Genomic DNA, 17,231 nt, shown 5'->3' with positions numbered 1-17,231 from the left:
AATCGGACCGTACTTTCGCATGCCAATCGTGAATCTTCTCGCGTTTATTCGGTGCGTTGTCAAACCGTGTTTGTCGCCGTGATTGAGGCACAAGAACGTGTGAATTATGCAGGTTCAGCGAGTCCTGGAGGGAGGAGAGTGAGCGGAATGGGCGGGGAAGGTCGAACGTGAGTAGACGCACATACCTAATTTGGCGAATATCGCGAGGAACGTAAGCGTGATTACGATCTGAGGCGGACCGAGGTGTTACGGAGGCAGGTTACACAGAGCTCGGACCGAGCTGTAAAGCATGGAGCAGTGCACAACCACACTGCGTATTCTATGCGCCCCGCAGTGGCGTGCAAGAGTCTCACAACCCCTCATCCGCAGCGGGAAGAGGCTGTGATCGCGGTCAACGCTCACCCTATGGCCAACCACGATCGACACGGTCACTAGAGCAGCGGAACGCGGGACGAGGCTTCGTTGGGGTGGCAGAAATGCTACAGCGGCGATCGCAGCAACGGATCAGAGCACCGGCCTCTTCAATTTCATAGACGAGGCTGGCGGTGCAGGCCAGACGAATTCGTTTGTAGGTCTTGGCGCGTCGAGGCAGGAGGACGAGGTCGAGATACTCGGCGCCTAAATGTCAAAGGCCGTTGCATCCGATTCCAGATCTAGTAACCTTCGTCGAACCGTGCCGTGGCGTCGCCGGCGGCACTCATCTCGGTCTCCGAGTCCATGGTGCCTTGGATGTTCGGCCCTCCTCAGGTCAGGTGGTTCAAAAATGACCGGTGTAGATTAATAATGTGTACAACTTGCGATAAATGTCCATGTCATGTCCGTGAAATGTAAAAACGTGACCCCCGTGCCCTCTAGATCATCATGGTCGTGAATACCAGTCCCACACCCGCATTATACAGACAGCTTGGAGCCGAGCGGAATGGCTCCAGAAACCACCTCGGTGGTAAGCAGTCGTCCAGGGTGGAAGACGTTCATAATGAGCATCGTCGTGAACACGGGGACCGCGTCGAAAATGACTATGCAGAATCACCATGAGTACCGGAGTGAGAGGAACCAGACGAGCCGACGACGACGTACAGAAAAGGGACTGTGTCTGAATGACTTTCCCATCCCAGCCATCGGCAAGTTCGACCACACGGTAGACACCTCTGCAAGACTGAGCGTTAGTGGCGGAACATACTCAGCCGTGAAGTGAATGCGCACCGGATGTAAAGCAATACAGCCTCGGCGCAGAGCGCGTACGCGAGGTACATCAGCGGCTGCTCAAGAGGACGACCATATCCGCCGATGAACCCCATCGATTCGCTGGACTGGTGACCGTGGCCGTAGGCATTAGAGGCCGATACTTGCTTGAGCGGCTTGTCCCTGATGCGGCGCACAATGTACTCGACAAGGAGGACGCAGAAGACGGTGAGCGAAACTAGAGTCCGGCGATGCGCGTCAGGGAGGTGTTACAAGACGAATACGGCGAGTAGACGCACCTAGCTGGAAGATGATCCCTCCAAGCATGATGTCACTCCCCTATCGGACCACGATGTTTCGGTTAGTAAAGAGCCGTAGTGAAGAACGGATGCGACCTTACCAATTTGGAGGTGCTCGGGTTGTGATCAGCAGTGGCAGCAATCCCGCCGCCGATTGACTGAACCACCAACGCGACGAAGTCCTGTTTATACGTTTAGCATTGCGGCGAAAGAGCCATGATAAAGGCGGAAACGTGCCGCAGTGAAGAAGATGCGCCCGTCTACAGAATAAATCAGCGATCATGAGCGGCGTGTAGAACAGGCGGTATACTCACAAAGGCGCGGGCTGATGCGACTATATTGCTCTCCGATGCGCGCGGAAAGGCGGCCGAACGTGATGAAGAACGCGCCGATGAGGGGCGTGGGCGATATGATCAACACCACGATCCTGTAGAACGTTCGTTAGACGCGAAGGAGTCACCAGCGCGGAGAACCGTAACGTACTGGATGAGGTAGGCGTTGTCGTCTAGAGGCTTGTAGTGCGACAGGGTACGGCAACCCCAGCCCAGAGCTTCACCGAAGCCCGCAAGGCAAACGGTAGGAAGCAACCACCACAGCCGGGAGCGAACGGATTGCGTGAGGTGTATCACTGCCAGATCGAGTAAGAATATGTTCACGCCGTGCAGGGGGGCTCGACTTACAGGTGGTAATAAGGAAGAGAGCCGTAAAGAGGATACTGGCCCATGCAGTCGGAAGATACCCGTAGAAAGGCGAATAGAGGTTGCCGTTCGCGTCATGGTCACTGAGGGTAGCTGACAGAGGAGTGGTGAGTTAGGATGCCTCCTGCTGCTACTCCCGAGGGAATACTCACGGTCCGCGGCCATCGTATAGAGAAGAAGTAGAAGGAAAAAGGAGAAATGGAGAGAAGAAGAAACGCGAGGGCTTTTGAAAGGGAAGGAAGAGGGAAAGGGAAAGCCGAGGCGAGGGTGGGTGGTTCGTAAGGTAGCAGGGCGATCGACGCGCCTTTATACCTGTCGCGCTTGGCAGCGATTCGCACATTTGAGCGGACTTCACAGAGCGGGGATGCGGCGGTGCAACTGATGGACTGCGCTGAGTGGAGGTGGAGGTTTCCCGGCGCGCATAACCTTCTGCGGACGCGAATCTAGTCGTCACTCCGGAGACAATCGGGGGATTCGTATCAACGCTCGCTCGCTTCGGCAATTTTTGTCGCAATAGACTGAGCACGTTCTGCAACGTATGGATTCCTTCGTGAGTTTCTCTGCCCTGCGTTCCCTGAGGTCTCCTGTAGGCAACACAGTCAACGCGCCCGGGTAACTTTGCGGTTAAGCGTACCGATCACATTAACACCTACGGGCACGGTGTACTGCGAGATGCCCATAGCCCCGCTGCGGCGTGCGGCGTGCGCTGGCATGCGGCCGAGACACTAGCGTAAACAGCTGCGACGCAGTCCAATCCCATCAAAATGCGCGGAAACGCCTCCGATCAGAATGAAGCGTTGATGCTCGATATACACAAGCAACACAATCCTGAAACGCTGGAGATGTTTCTTTCGACCATATATCCTCGATTAGAACCACATTACGGTAAGGCGAGCCGCTGTAGTTTCTGCCGAGATGCATGACTAGACAGCAAAAGGCGCGTCCTCTCTTGAGGAGGTCCGCCGCGTGTGACCATGGAGAAATCTCTTGAAAAGCGGACCCGGTATCGGATCTTGCCAAACTAGCCGGGCGCATAACCTACGAAATCGTTTCAGGGCCCGGGGCCGTGGAAGGTGGTAAATGATCGGACCTGGACTCTGTGAGTAGTACGCAGTAGCGTGGCGCGCAGAGATCGCCAAGGGCACCGTGCACACACATCCTGACCTATTGCAGCGGGTCGCCCAGCATGGAGGCGCTGTTGGGGCTGAATTTGCATGACACCGCAGCACAGCTCCTGATGCTGCGATCGACAACAAGGCAACAACAAGTCCTTCCCGGCTACCTATGGGTGTATGCATATACCGTCCGAGCCGGGCCTCCTGTGCTATGAGTTGTTGTCGGGCTTTGATCTAGACTTTGAAGGATGTTAGAATTGAGGCATCAACGTGCGGCGTGCGCAGCTGAGCGTGACTCAGCTTGTATCTTAAGTCCGAGTCGGACATGGTTGAGGCGTGGTTGCCAACATCGACTTCGTGCTTTGATCTGGGCTAGAAACGCTGGAGCACGCGAAACGGTAGAGACGGGAAGCCAGTTAAATCTTGTCGTGGTTGAAAGTCGGACGTCGTGGCGAGAGAGGAAGCCACAATGAGCGCTTGAGCGTGCGTCGATGTCCGACAGTAGCGGAATTGTTAAGCGCCACATTCAAGACCATTCATATTCGGAAGTAGCATCGTATAAATGTAGTAAGCACTTATTCTATCAAAGTGATCACAGGGTATTCAAAGGTGCGGATACGAACCACGGCTCAAAGGAAGCCTTGGAGGGGTGCACTCATTCGAACATATGCACGGATTCTAAGAATGACATGTTATATCCATTGTAACGAACAAGCTAGCTCAGCTAGTACGATACTTCCCGGAAAAGTCCCAAAGTCCACACACCGCCGTTCAATACCGAGTATAGTCACCATGTGTCCAGACAAATCCCAATCGACTCGCCGTGTACCATCTTCAGAACCCAACAGAGTTCATACTACGGGACTCCTTGTTCCCATAGGAATGATGTCTTTCTCTACCCCCGACTCGGAGTCAGCGGCCTTCAGTAGTCGGCCAGGATGGAAGACGTTCAAGCTGAACATCGTCAGGAAGACCATGACGCCGTCAAAGACGACTGTCCCGAATTGGTCAGTGTACGTACTACGATCATATAAGGTACGACGACGCACTGAACAAAGACTGTGTTTGGATGATCTTCCCTTGCCATCCGTCCGCAAGCTCGATGGTCCGGTAGATGCCGCTGAATGAATCCGGGTCGGAGTCAGCTATAAGCCCTGTATACACTTTCAAGGGAGGGATGCCGTACCGGATATACAAGAACGTAGCTTCGGCACAGAGCCCACAGGCCAGCTGCAGCAATGGCTTCGGAATTGGACCCATCCGAGACGAAAAGACAAAGGTTTCGGCCGAGCCTGAGTCGTTAATCGTGCGTCGCTTCAACGGCTTGTCTTGGATGCGGCGTATCAAGTACTCTGCCACCAGGATGCAGAAGACGCTCAGGGAGGCTATTCCGGAAAAGAAGAGCATGTCAATATAGGTAGGAGTTCATAATGAGGCGACATACCGAGTTGGAATATGATGCCAGCGAGCATGATGTTGCTACCCTATAGCTCCGATTAGGATTGGACATATGTACCAAACTGAATATTCTGTTTCACGAACCAGCTTGGCGCTTGCGTCGCTAGAACCTGAAGCAATCCCTCCACCTCCTGCTTGGACGAGCAGAGCAACGATGTCCTGCTTCAGGTCAGGATGATGTTATGCGCAGCCGCGAACTACGGGCTTACACATGTGAAGAAAATCTTGGAGTCTGAACGAGAGGCAGTCAGTGCCCGGAGCTCAAATGTTGACAGGCAGCGTACTCACAGAGTCTAGGGCTGAGGCGACTGTACTCGTGTCCAAGGCGGGAAGAAAGTTGCCCGAAGGTGATGAACAGAGCACCAATCAGCGGCGTCGGAGAAACGATCAAAGTAATAATCCTAGAGGACGATGAGTAAACCCAGCCACCGCACTGAACAAAGCAGTCTGGACATACTGAGCGAGGTAAGGGTCGTGATTCAACGGCGCGTAGTGAGACCAAGTACGGGCGCCCCAGCCGATGAACTCGCCACTGCCGGCGAGAACGACCGTCGGAAGGAGCCACCACGTACGGGTACGGATCGCTTGCACGAGGTGGAAAACTGGACGGATCGGGTCAGCAAACCTCAACGTTCAACCCCCTGGCAAGGCGCCTGGGTGTACGTACTGGTGGATAGTCCGAACAAGACCAGGAAGAGATCGTTGACCCACGCTGTGGGTAGATAACCATAAAACGGGGAGGTAAGATGTCCAGACGCGTCGCGGTCGGTAAAAGCAGCTAGAGAAATGGATCAGCTCCCTTGCTAAGAACCCAGTCATGCCAAGTCACATACGGTCAGACATCGCGTCCAGAGAACGAGGAATTAAATGTCGAAAGTCGTAAAGAAGGAGGAACGGTGTGTACAGGACCTACCCTTCTGAAGCTGTTTAATATACATCCTCCGCGATGACCGATGGCTGGACAGCGTGGAAGCCGAGCTGCGCGGCAGACGGTATTGCTGTCAGAAATGGCGCGCGAGGAATACATAGCGATGAACGTCTGGGTGCTACGGATGATGTGATCGAATTAGCGGTCGGCTCATACGCTCCGTAGGGCCCCGCGCTGGCCGAGGATTGCTTTATTCCTGGATGACTCGCTAGCTTTCTGACAATATTAGTCCTATTACAAGATTGCCAATACGTGCAAGTATGCGTACCCTTTGCACGCTGGCTGCATCTGCTTCGAGTCGTCGTGAGCGGAGGGGGCTGTGCGAGTTCCAGAACGCGATGTTTGCGCGAGTCCCACCGCCACGCTGCGGATGGCGTTGCGACCATGGTACGCACAACTGCGACGCAGTCATGTCTTCGTGCCTGGTGGCGCCGCATGACCCCCGCGCTGTGGAATCCCGCTAAACGTACAATACATTGCCGACACCACTTACCCCCGCGTTAATGCTCCTGGAGCGCGTCTTCGGTCGACGTATGCATTCAAATTTGCGAAGTTAACAGCGCTCCTCAGGATCATTGTGTGAGTCTTCAATCCAATGCACCGACCGTACCGCATCGGTGAAAGGTACACCGTGGGACCGGAAGAACTACGACTGGGGAATTTCGTCCCTTGATGTCTGTCAGAGTCGCATGCCATTGGTATTTCGCTGCGTGTATCTGCTGCGATACAGGCCGCTACCCACAGCTCCTGTTCTTCAATACGTCGATTATCGTGGCTGCGTACCTCCGCCGCAGCGGCGCACGAGATTCCGCTACCACCGATGCCGCTGTTGCGAGTGCCAAAAATCCATCAGTTGCCGTTTCTATCGCTGCGAGCAGCGGCGTGAGTATCTGATAAGTTTGACCGCAATCTCTTTATGAACGAAGCCAACTATTCACCGTTAGTCAATATTTCAGTGGTGACCTTGTTTGACACAAAGTGAGTGCGTTTATGAGGTGCATTGATAGGGCTCCTGGTTAAAACGATGGCCCCAGATAGCTTCAAAGACAAAATGCGAGTGAGATGAGATGAGCAATGACGGTCGACTATGAGCACAACCACCGCCACGCCGTGTGCGAAGTCGCGGCACTTCGATCAGTGTGGGCGCTTGCTTGGCACAATGTCTCCCGATTAGGCAATCGGCTTGATTGGATCGTGGGCGTTTGCAGGGGTTTGCGTTGTAACGCGCAGTACTCCGCGTGTGAGAAGGAATGATTTTCTAAAATTAGGGTTGGATAGCGCGCTGGCAGCCCATGGGTGTAGGATCCCACTTGAGGCCTGAGGAATTTGCGCCAGGCAGGACAAACCGCGATGGTATGCGCCTACCATGACTGAGTGTAGCTCGACCTGATGCTCTTCAATTGCCGCGAGTTTTGTATCGATGATCGCGCCTGGCAATATGTGGCATGCGTTGGTGAGCATCCAAGTGGCGTCGAAGCATGAATGGATGGCAAGGAATAGGCAAGGAATGGCATGGCATTGTATCCAGATACAGAATACCGAAAGTGTGAGTGAAGCCGCTATCGCGGCAACAAGCTTAAGTCCGTCAAAGTAAGTACTAATAGTCCCAATGTCCGATGGTGATCCCACCGAATGTGAGCATACCACGCGTCACGGCCAGCGTGCCCAGTGCTACAAGACCTACACCGCGACATTCTTCTCGGACATTCCGGCGCCTCCTCCAGAGCCTGCGTTCTTGAGCAAGCGGCCAGGGTGGAACACGTTGAGAGTGAACATCGTCAGAAAAACCATGACGCCGTCGAAGACAACTAATCAGAGACGTGAGCGCGCCAAGCCGGTATTTCAATACAGGAAACGTACTGAACAAGGACTGGGTTTGAATGACCTTTCCGTTCCAGCCGTCCGCTAGCTCGACAGTGCGATAGATACCCCTGTGAATATATTGCATAAGCCTCAAATCCCTATCGCAGTCAATACGACGTACCGAATATACAGGAACAGGGCTTCCATGCAAAGTCCCAAGGCCAACAGCCGCATCGGCTTCTCGACTGGTCCTCGAAGCGTGTCAGTGAGGGTCAGGGTCGAGTCGTTCATGGTGGCCTTCCCCAGTGGCCTATCTTTGAAGCGGCGCACTAGGTACTCTGCGACGAGTACGCAAAATACGGACAGCGAGACTTGGGAAAGAACAGGGCAATGTCAGGGAGGTCCGAAGCGCAACGCGGGCTGCAAACGTACTCAGCTGGAAAATGATTCCTCCAAGCATGATGTTGCTGCCCTGGACGTACTGTCAACGAGGACGGCGTCGCATAGATACGACGCGACTGACCATTTCGCTGGTTTTGATGTTGCTGGTGCTGGCAGCGATCCCACCTCCTCCCGCTTGAACGAGCAGGGCAACGAAATCCTATTCAAAGCCACACAGTTAGAATAGCGTATATCACACAATATCGACCTGCGACTTACACAAGTGAAGAATATTCTGGAGTCTAGAGACGAGCCCTAGTTAGTCTCGCCTAAGATGAGGTAAGTGGACGAAGGGTCACGTACATAGACGAGGACTAAGGCGGCTGTATTCTTGTCCAAGACGCGCCGAAAGTCTACCGAACGTGATGAACAGGGCACCAATGAGTGGCGTCGGCGCGATGATCAGCGTGACGGTCCTGGCAAAATTTGATCAGCAATGGGCGTCCGGCGGTAGTGTAAGACGCACTGTATAAGGTAGGCGTTGTATTCCAGCGGATCATAGTGCGACCAAGTACGGCCGGTCCAGCCGATGAGCTCCCCAGTGCCGGCGAGGACAACGGTCGGAAGAAGCCACCAGGCCCGGGTTTGCCACAGTTGTACCACATGAGTGACTGGATTATACTTCTCAGCACCTGCGACTAGAGAAACAACGGCGACTATTGTTGAAGTACGGTAGTTTCATCGGCCACCGTGTGCGTCGAGGCTAATGGCCCGTTATAGTACTAGCGCTTATTCGTAGATTACATAAGCATTCCGCAGAGCCAACGCTCGTTTTTTCTTCTCGTCGTGCCTCAGCTCTTGCCACATTCTAGTGCCCGCGAGACTGAGGTACGCTCTTTTCTGTTCACCTAGAAACTCGTACAGATAGCTGACTTTACTCTAGTCTGACTTCCTGCTCGTTCTAGGTACATAATACAGCTCTTGCCACATTCTAGTGCCCGCGAGACTGAGTCTGACTTCCTGCTCGTTCTAGGAACTCGCCCGGCACGATATAACCTCCGAAAGGTTATGAGCCCTGCTTGAACGCTCTAGCCGAACACTCAGAAGATCCCCACCGTTGAGATCTTGCCAACAGTCGTTACTCCACAATGACCAACCCGACCGAGCCAACCGCCGACGCCGGCGCCGCAGCCCCTCCCACGCCTACTCCTCAGGCTTCGCACACGCAGGATGCGTCTCCCACGCTCACTACTGCGCAATCGAACCGTCTATTCGACATCGCGAACCTGAAGGACGACGGCACGAACTTCCCGATGTGGAAGTTTCGCCTGCAGATGATCCTCGAGACGCGAAAGCTCTGGGGAATCGTCAGCAAGACGGAGCGAGCACCAAGCGACGCCGACGCGGTCGCTGCCGCCTCCTGGAATGAACGAGACCACCTCGCAAAGCTCCAGATCACCCTCACCCTCGACGACGCGCCCCTGAGCAGCGTCATGCTCGCGAAGACATCCGCGGACGCATGGGACAAGCTCCTGTCGAGATACGAAGGGAAGGGCAAGCAGACGATAGCGACGCTCATAGGGGAGCTCTTCCGCGGTACGCTCTCCGATGACGACTCGCTCGAGACCCAGCTCGACGCCATGCAGCTCAAAGCCCGACTGCTCGAACAACTCGGACAGTCCCTCGACGACTCACTCGTAGCTATTGCTATGGTCACGTCGCTTCCGGCCTCCTACAGCACACTCCGCACCATCCTCATGTCCTCCTCCGCCACTCTTTCGACCGACACGGTCGTCTCTCAGGTCCTCAACGAGGAGAAGAGTCGGAAGGAGCAGGCTGGCACCCAGTCCGCGTTCCTAGCCCGAACGACGAACAAGAAGGGTCCGCCGAAGCCGACGAAGGCTAAGTCGACTTCGAAGCCTGGCAACAAGCCGAAGTGCGCTCACTGCCACAAAATCGGACACGTCAAGGACGAGTGCCGCAAGCTCAAGGCCGAGCAAGCGTCTGCCGCGATCGCGAAAGACGTCAAGGACAAGACCGGCGACCTCAACGCAAAGGTCGCCACTGTCACCATCGGCGACGAGACTATCCGTCTCTTTGTTGCCAACGCCCTCCACGACCGCGTCCGCCACTCGCAGTGGATCGTCGACTCGGGCGCCTCCTCCCCCATGAGCTCGCAACGGGACTGGTTCATCTCGTTCAAGGAGCTCGAGCACCCCAAGCGCGTCTGGCTCGGCGACGAGCGCTACATACACGCCACGGGCATCGGCAACATCTCGCTTCACCTCAAGCAGGACGGCAAGCTCGAGAAGGCGATCGTCCCTGGGGTGTACTACGTCCCCGACCTCGACGGCAACCTCTTGTCCGTCTCGCACTTTGTGCGCCGGGGCTACTCCGTCAACTTCGAGCAAGGCGGCTGCGCCATCGTCAATGCTGCGGGAGCTCGGATCGCCACTGCATCTGAGAACGAGGGCCTCTACGTCCTCCATGCGGAGCCGGTCATCGCTGAAGAGCGAGCATACACTACGCTACTCGACGGCGTCTCCGGCGACTCTCTCATCGACCCCGGTCCTACGCCCGACCTCCACGCACTGGTCGCGAACGCCTCGCGCAAGTCGCGCGCAGACGTCTCGACTTGGCACCGCCGCCTCGGGCACCTGAACGTCGACTCCGTCGTCAAGATGGTGCGCAACGGCATGGTGAAGGGCATGGACGTCATCGGCTCGATGAAGCGGCCGAAGATTCCGTGCGTGGCTTGCCTCCTCGGCAAGCAGACTCGCGATGCGATTCCGAAGGAGACGACTGCGGAGTACCCCCGCGTCAACCACCGCACGCACGTTGACCTCCAGGGTCCGATGGACACGGCGACTCCGAGTGGCCACAAGTACCTCAGCTTGTGTGTCGAAGGCCACTCGCACCACTTCTCGGGCGACCTCCTCCGTCACAAGTCCGACCAGACGTCCGCGCTCAAGAACTACATCACGCGCAGCGAAGTCATCACGGGCGAGCCGTTCAACATCCTCAGGACGGACGGCGGCGGCGAGTACGTCAACGACGAGCTGGACGCATTCCTCAAGGAGCACGGGATTCACCACGAGCTCACGAACGCGTATACGCCACAGGAGAACGGGATGGCGGAGCGGGCGAACCGCACCGTCATGGAGATGGCCCGCTCGATGCTGCAGGACGCTGGCCTACCCAACACGTACTGGGGCGAGGCCTGCCTGTACGCCATCCATATCATCAACCGCACTCCTTCGCGCATGCTCGACGGCAACACAACCCCGCACGAGGTCTTCACTGGCAACAAGCCCTCGGTCGCACATATCCGCGCCTTCGGGTGCAAGGCTTTCGTCCATATCCCGGACGTGAAGCGCAAAAAGCTCGATCCCAAGTCGCTCGAGTGCGTGCTCATTGGCTGGTCTCCGAACAAGCGCGCATACCGACTGCTGCACCGCCCAACTGGGCGTGTCTACGAGTCCCGCGATGTCGTCTTCATTGAAGGCGACACCAGCTCGCAACCTCACCGAGTCACCATCTCTGTCGACCCCATCCCAGCTCTCCCCGACACTCCTGCTCCCGTTCCTGCCCCCGAGAACCCGGCTACCACGCCCAAGTTCAAGGTCACAGTTGAGGACGTTCCGGATGACGGGGAGGTGGCACCTCCCGCACCGAGCTCCCCAGCTGCGCCCGAGGGTCCCCCCGAGCCTCAGCCTCTGCCTGCGGAGCCTGTCCGCCGCTCCACCCGTGTGCGTAATCCGCCCGTTCGGGACGATGACCCTCGTTACAAGGTCTCGTCTTACAACCGAAAGCGCACGGTGGTCACCGCACCGGCTGCGAGCGTCGAGGGGAGCGACATGGACGCTTCGGCTGATGCTTCAGACGAAGCAGAAGTTGACGAAGCACTCGGGCGAGTGGGCGATGAGCACGCTCATCGCACAATCCCTCTGGATGCCGACCCGGAGTCCTACGAGGAAGCCATGTCCCGCCCTGATGCGGACATGTGGAAGGCCGCTTGCGCGGAGGAGCTACTCGCTTTTGCGAAGGCGGAGCTCTACGACGAGGTGGAGAAGCCGCGCGACCGCAAGGTTGTCGGCTGCAAGTGGGTTTTCAAGGTGAAGCGTGGCCCCGACGGCACGATCGAGCGGTACAAGGCCCGCCTGGTCGCGAAGGGCTTCACGCAAGTCGAGGGCATCGACTACTCCGAGACCTTCGCTCCCGTCTCAAAATTCGCCTCCATCCGCACGCTCCTCGCGCTCGCCGCTGTCTTCGATCTCGAGGTCGACCAGATGGACGTCAAGTCGGCGTTCCTCAACGGCGACCTGAGCGAAGAAATCTTCATGACGGCCCCATCTGGCTCGTTGTGCCGCGACGGCCACGTCTGGCGCCTCAAGAAGTCCCTCTACGGCCTCAAGCAGGCCAGCCGCGAGTGGTACAAAAAGATCCGCACCGAGTTTGAGTCTCTCGGATTTCGTCGAAGCGACACTGACCACAGCATCTTCACGAAGTTCGAGGGCGGCATCCTCCTCGTCATCGCACTGTACGTCGATGACATGCTCATTGTCGGGAACAGCCGCAGCGCGATCGACGCACTCAAGGCGACGCTCAGCACCCGCTTCGAGATGACCGACCTCGGACCCGCAAAGTGGATCCTCGGGATGGAGATTGGCCGCGACCGCGCGCGCCGCACGCTCACCGTCTCGCAAGGTCGCTACATCGAGGACATCCTCGAGCGTCACGGCATGTCGGCCTGTCGGCCGGTCACCACTCCCATCGAGGCGCACCTCAAGCTCGACAAGCTCACCGAGCCCGCCATGGACGCGAAGCAGTACCAGAGCGCGCTTGGCTCGCTCATGTACGCGATGCTCGGGACGCGCCCGGACATCGCCTTCGCTGTCGGGACACTCAGCAAGCACGCTGCGGCACCTGGACCCGAGCACTGGACCGCGCTCATGCGCGTCTTCCGCTACCTGCGCGGAACGTCATCGCTGCGCCTCACCTACGGCGAGGACCTCGACGACGCACTCGGGCTCACGACGCCGCTCGGCTACTCTGACGCTGACTGGGCGGGCGACTACCACGACCGTCGCTCTACGAGCGCGTACGTCTTCCAACTCGGCGGCGGCGCAATCAGCTGGTGCTCTCGCAAGCAGCAGTCCGTCGCGCAGTCCAGCACCGAGGCCGAGTACGTCGCTCTGGCCTTGGCCGCCAAGGAGGCTCTCTGGCTCCGTCAACTCCTCGACGACCTCGACTGCCCCGCGCTCCGTGAAGTCGGCGACTCCGGCCCCGGCGCGCCGCTCATCCTTGTCGACAACCAGTCCGCGATGGCTCTTGCGAAGAACTCATCATTCCACGACCGCACGAAGCACATCGCCATTCGTCACCACTTCATCCGCGACGAGCTCGAGCGCGGCACGATCGACGTCGAGTACGTCCCTACGGGCGACCAGACGGCCGACGTGTTGACGAAGGGCCTCGCGCGCGCGAAGCATGTTTATTTCACTACTTTATTGGGCTTGCTTTGACCATCTACGATACATTCACTATAGATTAGCTACACTATGACCGCTGAGTGGGCGTGTTGAAGTACGGTAGTTTCATCGGCCACCGTGTGCGTCGAGGCTAATGGCCCGTTATAGTACTAGCGCTTATTCGTAGATTACATAAGCATTCCGCAGAGCCAACGCTCGTTTTTTCTTCTCGTCGTGCCTCAGCTCTTGCCACATTCTAGTGCCCGCGAGACTGAGGTACGCTCTTTTCTGTTCACCTAGAAACTCGTACAGATAGCTGACTTTACTCTAGTCTGACTTCCTGCTCGTTCTAGGTACATAATACAGCTCTTGCCACATTCTAGTGCCCGCGAGACTGAGTCTGACTTCCTGCTCGTTCTAGGAACTCGCCCGGCACGATATAACCTCCGAAAACTATAACCACGCACAAAGGGATAACGTGAAGAGCACCAAGAAGATCTGGTTCACCGAGGCCGTGGGCAGATAGCCGTAGAAAGGAGACGTCAGATGGCCGTATGCATCGTGGTCGCTCAGGGTATCTGGAGAGCACATGTAAGCGTTGAAGTAGGCTCCTCACGCATAGATGACATACGATTGGAGGACATTCAGGTGGTGAGAGAGGCGAAGTAGATTAAAAGCAGAGTGTGGCGTAGAAGGCAGACACAGTCAATGTGTCGGTAGCGGGAGTCGATGGAGCTTCTCAAGACGGTCGTTGCGCCTTATAACCCACACGCCGCCATGTTAAGGTGGTGAATTTCTGTTAGCAACCAGATCCTGACCCACACAGAGAGCGAGGTGGGCTCCCGCATGCGCCTACGGTCTGTCCTTTGCGCCATGAATCAACAAGGGAGTTGCGGATTGATGCCAATTCCTCGCTCCGCGGCTGACGACTCCGACGCCTTCGCACATGTCCTCTCCTGCGTCGAGGACTTCGCATGGTACATGCCAGGCCTACGCCGAGGTTTACCGATGCATAACTGTGGAGCTGCGGGCGGTGGAACCACAGTGGCATTCAAGACTGCGACGCAGTTGTGTCATCGCGTAGACTGCGGAAGCCGACTTCGCCGACGGTGGATAGCGGGGCGCAGCTCGCCCGCCGTTTGTTGGCAGCGTTGCGCCCACAGTCGCATTTGATGGGCTGTCTCGCTGGCTGTGTCATAGAGGTTGTGTGAATGTCGTATACTCATTCCGTGTATATTTTTCGGATGGTGATGAGAGCCTGAATGTAGATGCAACAGCAATGGTGAATTTTTAGCACACAACCTCGTCGAACACAATAGACATTATCGTTGAAAGACCATACATATACGAAGCGGGCCCGGGTCGCAACTTGCCCAAACGCGCCCTGTACCTGTTGATGAACGCCTTTCGTTTATGCGCACTGCATACCTATACTGCGTGCCTTCGTTCACGCGTGGTTACTAGTGTGAGAGATCAAGCGCAGCGAGCAGCTGCCAGTAGCCTTGAAGCACGTCTTGAGCAGCCTGTGAGAGTCACCGTAGCAAGGGTTGATCGAGTCCTTCACGTTGCGGTTCGAGTCCTTCAGTATCAAATGAGTTTCGATTCGTCAGGGTAGGGCCGATTGAGGCATATCCGTATGCTAGTGCTGAAGATGAAGCAAGAGAAGAGGCAAGTGGGGGAAAGCGACAACCGCGGAAATTACGAAGAGCGTACGGACACTGGGCGCTTGTAAGGGACACAATCGCCCTCCGATTAGGCAGGCGTCTAGGATCGCTACATCGGCCGCAGCCCGAGGCGCGGTTCTACCGTGAGGCACACGCACTGCGCCGCAACATACACCCATCACCGGCCAGGAACCTCGCGCGCACAGCCGGGAAACGTCTCGTCTACACGCTATATATTAGGGTATTTAGATGCTAGGGCCGTCTGGTCTACTACAACTGGTACAAGACACACCCTCCCCACCATCCACACACTCTCGGAACTCGAACGAAAAACGACAGTCCGACTCGCGTACAATAACTACAATGTCCTGGGAGCGAACGTGGCCCCGCGCGAGTCTCCGGGGCAGCAAGAACACTACTACTACGTACGGTGCGTATCATCATCTCAACTCGTCATTATCACTCCGCCTCACCCATGTTGACCCGCGCGGCGCCGCCCTTCAGGTTCAGGAGCGACGTGCGGGGGGACCCGCTCGGGCTCATCTCGCGCAGGGACACCGCGGTCTGGTGGTACACCCGCTCGAGCAGCCATCCTGGGTGCAGCACGTTCAGGGTGTAGATCGCAAGGACGACCATCGCGCCGTCGAAGATGTCTGTACAAAGGTTAGCATCTGTACCACTCTCCTTTACAGAAAGTACCAGACGTACTGAAGTAGATCTCGGTCTGGATAATCTTTCCGTTGAAGCCGTCGATGAGCTCGATCATACGGTAGACCGACCTGCAAGAACCCGGCGTCAGATGCATGTGCGTACACTCACTCCTATATGTTCACGCACCGAATGATCAGGAAGAACGTCATCATAAGCACACAGACGATCATGAGCCGCATCTTCGGCGTCGTCGCGCCGCGCGCGGGGATGTACGCCTCCTCCGCATTCGGGTCCTTGTTCGCCTTCCTGATCGGCCGGTCCGTGAGGTACCGCAGGAAGTACTCGCTCATGAGGATCACAAATACGGTGATGGACGCTGCGGGGCGCGGGAGCGTCAGCACGCCATACGAACGCGCGCGCGGCGCCAGACTGACCTAGCTGGAAGATGATCCCGGCCAACATGATGTTGCCGCCCTGCGCAAATGCAAGTTTAGAAAACGCCACCGCAGATACGAATGCACTGCGCTACGCACGAGGTCCACCTGGCTCTGGTTTCCAATCGAGGAGCCCGCGATGCCGCCTCCCACGCCTTGCGTGACGAGCGAGATGATGTCCTGCGGATGATAGGGTGAGCCCCGCCCGCCCTCGGAGAGCGCATGAAGTGCGGCTTACACATGTCAGGAAAATGATGGAGTCTGGACGGGCCACACACGTCAGTACAGGGGGACTCCCGGGACTGCGTAAACCTGAAACTCACACCACATTGCGGTGAGGCGCCCGTAGTGCTCGCCGAGCCGCTCAGAGATGCGCCCGAACAGGATGAAGAGCGCGGCTACGAGCGGTGAGGGCGCGATGATGGTGACGGTAAGCCTGTGCACCACAGACGTAAGTACTTGTAACCGGGATCCGCGTACGCCATCGGCGACGGCGTCGTGGTGTTCAGTGCCACTTACTGCATGATATACGGGTCCTGATCGAACGGGCTATAGCTTGACCACAGTCGTGCTGACCAGCCGAGGATTTCGGCAACGCCGGAGAACACGGCGGTGGCGAAGAGCCAACTCATGCGGAAGTACACCGCCTCGGCCAGGTGGATCGCTGTGGGTGGCGACGTTAATCAGGGGATTGACGGGGTCAGGAAGAGAAGGGTGCACATACCGGCTGAGATACTGAAGAGCACGACGAAGATGATACATACATCCCGGTCTGGGACATAACCATACAGGTCCTGTTGGCTCGGATCCGAAATGGTGGAATCTACGCGAGAGAAGCACGTTCAGCGAGAGAAGCTCAGGAAGCATCGCAGGCAACGTACTTGTGTCGCTCATGATGTAGCGTCTAAGGTCTAGGGAAAAGGGGAGAGGGACGTGGGGACTTGGGAGGACAGTGGGCAGGGGAGGTTCGACCGGCGAGCACAATCAGTGAGTCCAAAGAGGGGACCTCGTCTACGAGGGATGCCTATATAGAGTGCGTGACGGAGCGTCTGTGCAGAGAGCGTTTGCGTCGCGAAAGCTGTCCGAGACCCTGCAACGGAGCAGCATACACCGCAGGTCTACTGCTGCGGGCCCGGATATCGACCGA

General features: G+C 56.8%; 7 protein-coding genes across 7 annotated transcripts; 3 read left to right on the top strand and 4 right to left on the bottom strand.

Moving 5' to 3' along the window:
* Window positions 1-776: 776 nt before the first annotated feature.
* Window positions 777-2,344, bottom strand: TRAVEDRAFT_68395 (RTA1 like protein; the record flags this gene model as incomplete). Its single annotated transcript, XM_008034821.1, has 10 exons — window positions 777-1,016; window positions 1,078-1,148; window positions 1,204-1,420; window positions 1,482-1,521; window positions 1,583-1,663; window positions 1,719-1,741; window positions 1,796-1,908; window positions 1,965-2,109; window positions 2,162-2,272; window positions 2,332-2,344. The coding sequence occupies 10 exons, from the start codon at window positions 2,342-2,344 to the stop codon at window positions 892-894; spliced, it is 939 nt and encodes a 312-aa protein (XP_008033012.1). The 3' UTR covers window positions 777-891.
* A 1,801-nt stretch (window positions 2,345-4,145) lies between these two features.
* TRAVEDRAFT_42036 (RTA1-like protein) lies at window positions 4,146-5,595 on the bottom strand (the record flags this gene model as incomplete). The annotated part of the gene is made up of 10 exons (XM_008033986.1): window positions 4,146-4,288; window positions 4,344-4,414; window positions 4,481-4,679; window positions 4,739-4,778; window positions 4,837-4,911; window positions 4,962-4,984; window positions 5,041-5,153; window positions 5,210-5,354; window positions 5,420-5,530; window positions 5,586-5,595. 10 exons carry the CDS (start codon window positions 5,593-5,595, stop codon window positions 4,146-4,148), a joined length of 930 nt encoding a protein of 309 aa, XP_008032177.1.
* Window positions 5,596-7,180: 1,585 nt separating this feature from the next.
* TRAVEDRAFT_68394 (RTA1 like protein) lies at window positions 7,181-8,606 on the bottom strand (the record flags this gene model as incomplete). Its single annotated transcript, XM_008034820.1, has 9 exons — window positions 7,181-7,488; window positions 7,541-7,611; window positions 7,665-7,854; window positions 7,916-7,955; window positions 8,007-8,084; window positions 8,144-8,166; window positions 8,228-8,340; window positions 8,391-8,535; window positions 8,582-8,606. The coding sequence occupies 9 exons, from the start codon at window positions 8,604-8,606 to the stop codon at window positions 7,361-7,363; spliced, it is 813 nt and encodes a 270-aa protein (XP_008033011.1). The 3' UTR covers window positions 7,181-7,360.
* A 436-nt stretch (window positions 8,607-9,042) lies between these two features.
* TRAVEDRAFT_79176 (uncharacterized protein) lies at window positions 9,043-9,255 on the top strand (the record flags this gene model as incomplete). The annotated part of the gene is made up of 1 exon (XM_008034819.1): window positions 9,043-9,255. A coding segment is annotated over one exon (213 nt), but the record flags the coding sequence as incomplete, so codon positions are not given.
* A 102-nt stretch (window positions 9,256-9,357) lies between these two features.
* Window positions 9,358-9,612, top strand: TRAVEDRAFT_109548 (uncharacterized protein; the record flags this gene model as incomplete). Its single annotated transcript, XM_008034818.1, has 1 exon — window positions 9,358-9,612. A coding segment is annotated over one exon (255 nt), but the record flags the coding sequence as incomplete, so codon positions are not given.
* A 447-nt stretch (window positions 9,613-10,059) lies between these two features.
* Window positions 10,060-10,386, top strand: TRAVEDRAFT_95541 (uncharacterized protein; the record flags this gene model as incomplete). The annotated part of the gene is made up of 1 exon (XM_008034817.1): window positions 10,060-10,386. A coding segment is annotated over one exon (327 nt), but the record flags the coding sequence as incomplete, so codon positions are not given.
* A 4,829-nt stretch (window positions 10,387-15,215) lies between these two features.
* TRAVEDRAFT_139642 (RTA1-domain-containing protein) lies at window positions 15,216-17,039 on the bottom strand. Its single transcript, XM_008034816.1, has 10 exons — window positions 16,966-17,039; window positions 16,809-16,907; window positions 16,604-16,748; window positions 16,408-16,520; window positions 16,323-16,345; window positions 16,184-16,264; window positions 16,085-16,124; window positions 15,837-16,026; window positions 15,708-15,778; window positions 15,216-15,652 (listed from the first exon to the last, which is right to left on the bottom strand). Exons 1-10 carry the CDS (start codon window positions 16,976-16,978, stop codon window positions 15,459-15,461), a joined length of 969 nt encoding a protein of 322 aa, XP_008033007.1. The 5' UTR covers window positions 16,979-17,039; the 3' UTR covers window positions 15,216-15,458.
* Window positions 17,040-17,231: the final 192 nt, after the last annotated feature.

This window comes from Trametes versicolor, assembly GCF_000271585.1.
Source record: "Trametes versicolor FP-101664 SS1 unplaced genomic scaffold TRAVEscaffold_1, whole genome shotgun sequence".
NCBI classification, from domain to species: Eukaryota; Fungi; Basidiomycota; class Agaricomycetes; order Polyporales; family Polyporaceae; genus Trametes; species Trametes versicolor.
Note: the sequence above shows the minus strand (reverse complement) of the source record. Positions and strands in the feature narration are given on the sequence as shown.

What these genes read in the sequence shown, in the direction of transcription:
- TRAVEDRAFT_139642 (XM_008034816.1), bottom strand. An exon ending in CAGGACCCGTATATCATGCA is followed by an intron (nt 16,521 to 16,603) that starts GTAAGTGGCACT and finishes TGTGGTGCACAG; the next exon opens with GCTTACCGTCACCATCATCG. An exon ending in GCGCCTCACCGCAATGTGGT is followed by an intron (nt 16,346 to 16,407) that starts GTGAGTTTCAGG and finishes TGGCCCGTCCAG; the next exon opens with ACTCCATCATTTTCCTGACA.